Genomic DNA, 5,111 nt, shown 5'->3' with positions numbered 1-5,111 from the left:
GGCGTTGCGAGAAGCCATCCAATGCCAGAGAGAGCAGCGTGTGCACTTGGACAGGACAATAATTCTTCAGCTACAAGAGAGGCTCGACTACCAAGAAGAGTCGCAGAAGGCGGGAGGAAGGGAAAAACGCGTTCGTGAAATCCAGATCACTCAGGAGGTGTTGCAACAGCAGGCCTTGCAAGAGAGGGCTCACTCGCTCGAAGCTGGAACGATAAAGAGAAGAGGGAGAAACGGCAGCTGGAAGACAAGATGGTCAAGATGGCCGAAGAAAAGCAGCATCTGAAGAAGAACGTGAAGGAAATTGGTCAGAGGAACGATGCCCTTTGTGAGAGGATAAGGGAACAGTCTGGGCAGTGGTCAGACGCAAACTGCCTGCTTGAGGGGCTCGAGAAACTCCTATGACAGAAGGAGAAAGACTTGCAGCTATTGATGGCAAAAGCGGCGCGGATAGCGAGGCTCATCCAGGAACAAAAAGACTCGAGCGAAAAGTGGGAATCCGACAGGAAAGACTTGGAGCTGAGGTTGGAGCGCCTGCAGAAGGCTTTGGAGGTACCTCTTGGAAGGAAAAGCGTGGACTCCAGTGTAAAGTTGAAACAGCGAAACTCAAGAGGAACGAGCTGGCATGCCTTCTAGAGGAAGGAAATGGTCGCCTGGAGTCGCTGAAGAAGAAGGCCGGTGTCCAGAGCGAACGGAACGACCAGATGGATGATGAGGTTGGATGGCTGCGAAGAACGAAGGAGAAAATGGTCCCTGATTTGAAGAACCTCCAGGAGAAATAAAGACGAATGGAGGAGAGCAACTGAAAACTGCAGAAGCTTCTGTGGATCTTGAAGAAATGGCGCGATGAAGACTGCACTGGCCTCATTCAGACAGCTAAGATGTGGAAATTTTGAGGAAGATGTTTATTTTGTAATAAGTTTGTTTTGTTAATCCTTGAAGGAAATTGAACTAGAACGGAAATAAATATGTTAAAATGTTTTCTTAAGAGTTTCATTGATTCGTGGATGGAAAAGAAAAGGGGGGAAATATAGAAACAGTGAAGAAAATAAGGGGATTTGTGAAGGTGCCGGGAGTAGAAACAGGATTAGGAGAAGCCCCAAGAAAATTGAGAGGATTCAGTATGATTAGTGGAGGTGCCAGGAGAAGAAAGAAAGGATTAAGTAGGATTGGTGGAGTGCAAGGAAAAGAACTTGAAGATTCAGAGAATCTCCAGGAGAGTTGTGAGGATGCAGTGGCATATTCTGGTTCTAAGGTACAGAATAGCTATTACACTGTGCAGGGACGGGCGGGCAGGCGTCCGCCGAGCGTCCCGGGACGGGGCGGGCAGGCATCCGGGACGAGCGTCCGGACGGGCGGGCAGGCGTGTCCCGCCGAGCTTCCCGGTTACTGGCGGGCAGGGGGGGGCAAAAGCCGCCGTCCGACGGGCTTCCCGCCGGGACGGGTCCGGGGCGGGCATGGCGTCCGCCGAGCGTTCCCGGGTTAACGGTGGGAGGCGTCCGCCGAGCGTCCCGGGAACGGGCGGGGGGCAGGCGCCGCCGAGCGTCCCGGGACGGGCGGGCGGCGGCCGGTTCCGGGCCCGGGGGGTCCCGGGACGGGCGGGCCCAGGGCGGTCCGCCGAGCGTCCCGGGACGGGCGTGCAGGCGTCCGCCGAGCGTCCCGGGACGGCGGGCAGGCGTCCGCCGCGTCCCGGTAGGGGGGCAGGGCGGCCATCCGCCGAGGGGCGTCCCGGGGTACGGGCGGGCAGGCGTCGCCGGGGGTTTCCGGGAAGGGCGGGGCAGGCGTCCGCCGAGGGTCCCGGGAACGGGCGGGGCAGGCGTCCGCCGAGCGTCCCGGGACGGGCGGGGCAGGCGTCCAGACGAGCGTCCCCGGGTGACGGGCGGGCAGGCGTCCGCCGCGGGTCCCGGGACGGGCGGCAGGCGTCCGCGCGGGTCCCGGGACGGGCGGGCAGGCGTCCGCGAGCGTCCCGGGACGGGTGGCGCCGCAGCGTCCGCCGAGCGTCCCCCGGGTACGGGCGGGCAGGCGTCCGCCGAGCGTCCCTGGACGGTCGGGCAGGCGTCCCGCCGAGCGTCCCGGGACGGGCGGGCAGGCGTCCGCCGAGCGTCCCCGGGACGGGCGGGCAGGCGTCCGCCAAGCGTCCGGGACGGGCGGGCAGGGTCCGCCGAGCGTACCCGGGCGGGCAGGTGTCCCAACGGTCCCGGGCGTCCGACGAGCGTCCCACGGGGACGGGCGGGCAGGCGTCCGCGCAGCGTTCCCGGGAAGGGCCGGGCTGGGCGTCCGGGCCGAGCGGTCCCCGGGACGGGGGCGGGCAGGCCGTCCGCCGAGGTCCGGGACGGGCGGGCAGGCGTCCGCCGCGGGGTCCCGGGAACAGGGCGGGCAGGCGTCGCGCGGGTCCGGGGGACGGGCCGGGCAAGGGCGGTCCCGGGCGCGGGTTCCCGGGGACGGGCGGGGGGCAGGTGTCCACCGGGCGGGAAGGTTGGTTACCGCCGAGGGTGTTCCCGGGGAACGGGGCGGGGGGGCAGGCGTCCGCCGCGGGTCCCGGGACGGGCGGTAGTGGTCCGCCGGGAGCGGTCCCGGGACGGGCAGGGCAGGTCCGTCCGCCGCGGGTACCGGGACGGGCGGGCAGGCGTTCCGCGAGCGTCCCGGGGCGCGGGCAGCTCTGCCGGCGGGTCCCGGGACGGGCGGGCAAGGGCGTCCGCCGAGTGTCCCGGGACGGGCGGGCAGGCGTCCCTCCCGCGGGTCCCGGAACGGGCGGGCAGGCGTCCGCCCGGCTCCCGGGAGGGCCGGGCAGGCGTCCGCCGAGCGTCCCGGGACGGGGGGCGGGCAGGGCGACCAGCCGCGGTCCCGGGACGGGCAGGAAGGCATCCGCCGAGCGTCCTGGGACGGGCGGGCAGGCGTCCGCCGAGCGTCCCGGGACGGGCGGGCAGGCGTCCGCCGAGCGTCCCGGGACGGGCGGGCAGGCGTCCGCCGAGCGTCCCGGGACGGGCGGGCAGGCGTCCGCCGAGCGTCCCGGGACGGGCGGGCAGGCGTCCCGCCGAGCGTCCCGGGACGGGCGGGCAGGCGTCCGCCGCGGGTCCCGGGACGGGCGGGCAGGCGTCCGCCGAGCGTCCCGGGACGGGCGGGCAGGCGTCCGCCGAGCGTCCCGGGACGGGTGGGCATTCGTGCCGCCGAGCGTCCCGGGACGGGCGGGCAGGCGTCCGCCGAGCGTCCCGGGACGGGCGGGCAGGCGTCCGCCGCGGGGCCCGGGACGGGCGGGCAGGCGTAGGCCGAGCGTCCCGGGACGGGCGGGGCAGGCGTCTGCCGCGGGTCCCCGGGACGGGCAGGCAGGCGTCCGCCGAGCGTCCCGGGACGGGCGGGCAGGCATCTGCCGAGCGTCCCGGGACGGGCGGGCAGGCGTCCGCCGAACGTCCCGGGACGGGCGGGAGGCGGCAGGAGTCCGCGAGCGTCCCGGTGACGGGCGGGCAGGCGTCCGCCGAGCGTCCCGGGACGGGCGGGCAGGCGTCCGCCGAGCGTCCCTTGGGACGGGCGGGCAGGCGTCCGCCGAGCGTCCCGGGACGGGCTGGGCAGCGCGTCCGCCGAGCGTCCCGGACGGGCGGGAGGCGTCCGCCGAGCGTCCCGGGACGGCCGGGCAGGCGTCCGCCGAGCGTCCCGGGACGGGCAGGCAGGCTCCGCCGAGCGTCCCGGACGGGCAGCAGGCGTCCGCCGAGTGTCCCGGGACGGGCTCGGCGGACGCCTGCCCGCCCGTCCTGGGACCCGCGGCGGACGGCTGCCCGCCTGTCCCGCCGGGACGCTCGGCGGACGCCCTGCCCGCCCGTCGCGGGGCTCTCGGCGGATGCCTGCCCGACCGTCCCGGTACGCTGGGCGGACGGCTGCCCGCCCGTCCTGGGACTGGCGGGCAGGCGTCCGCCGCTGGTCCCGGGACGGGCGGGCAGGCGTCCGTTCCAGGATAGGAGGGCGAGGCCTGTGATAGTTCCCCAAACGGGCGGGTGAGGCCCGCCATTTGTGCCAGGGTGGGCTGGTGAGGCCCGCCACTGGTGCCTGGGCTGACTGGTGAGGCCCGCCATTTGTGCCGGGACTGGCGGGCGAGACCCGCCACGGGTGCTGGGACTGGTGGGTGAGGCCCGCCACAGTTGTCAGGACAGTCGTGGTGCGAGGCCCGCCGCAGGTTCTGGGATGAATGGGCAAAGTTCATCACAGGTCCCAGGACGAGTGGATGAGGGGACCAGCTCGGGCCAACAGGAGTTGGGCCCCCAGCCGGGAGGCGACCAGGTCAGAACGCCATGGGTGGGACCTTGATGGGGGAGGAGACTGGGTGGGGCCTCCACTGGGAAGCGAACAGGTCGAGTCGCCTGTGGATGGGCCCTCGTTGGGGAGGTGACCAGATTAGAACGCCATGGTTGGGGCCCTTGGCGGGGAGGAGACTTGGTCTGGCTGTCAGAGGTGGGGCCTCCAGCGGGGAAGCAAATCAGTTGGGCTGCCAGGGGTGGGGCCCCCAGTGGGGAGGAGACTGGTTATTGCCGCCATGGTTGAGGACCCTTGTGGGGAGGACACCGGTTTGGTCCCCTGGGGTTGGGCCACTGGTGGGGATGAGAACGGGTCGGGCTGCCTGGCGTCGGGCCCCCGGCCAGGAGGAAAAAAAAAAATAGTAGTTTTTCAGACCTAGCCAAATTTGCTCTAACTGCTCTTTGCTTGCCGCACTCTAATGCTGAATGCGAACGAGTGTTCAGTAAAGTTAACCTCTTTAAAACTAAACAAAGAAACAGACAGAAAACAAGGACAGTTAATGGGGCTTTACTCTCTGCTAGTTGCATCAAAGGTTCAGGAGGGTCATGTGTTCATTTTACTCCTGCAAATGATATGTTTTCCAGAATAAATAATCATGCTCAGTTATTCCAGAACGTCAGAGAACATGAATTTGATTAGGAAGAAGATTCTTAAAAATATACTTTACAATTATTATTGTTATTAATTCCTTTATTATGGGATAGGTATCAGTACCAGTCATGTTTAATTATATATTTTTATTTTAAATTACTACTCAGTGATGCTATTTTGATTTTCGATGTTTTGGGGTGTTTAAAGATATGTATGGGTGGGCCTATCAACTCACATAT

The 5,111-nt window shown here is 67.0% G+C and overlaps 1 protein-coding gene across 1 annotated transcript; it reads right to left on the bottom strand.

Moving 5' to 3' along the window:
• Positions 1–926: 926 nt before the first annotated feature.
• LOC135214012 (basic proline-rich protein-like) lies at positions 927–4,189 on the bottom strand. Its single transcript, XM_064248154.1, has 3 exons — positions 3,751–4,189; positions 2,010–2,874; positions 927–948 (listed from the first exon to the last, which is right to left on the bottom strand). The coding sequence occupies exons 1-3, from the start codon at positions 4,187–4,189 to the stop codon at positions 927–929; spliced, it is 1,326 nt and encodes a 441-aa protein (XP_064104224.1).
• Between the last annotated feature and the right edge of the window lie 922 nt (positions 4,190–5,111).

This window comes from Macrobrachium nipponense, chromosome 11 (genome assembly GCF_015104395.2).
Source record: "Macrobrachium nipponense isolate FS-2020 chromosome 11, ASM1510439v2, whole genome shotgun sequence".
NCBI classification, from domain to species: domain Eukaryota; kingdom Metazoa; phylum Arthropoda; class Malacostraca; order Decapoda; family Palaemonidae; genus Macrobrachium; species Macrobrachium nipponense.
Note: the sequence above shows the minus strand (reverse complement) of the source record. Positions and strands in the feature narration are given on the sequence as shown.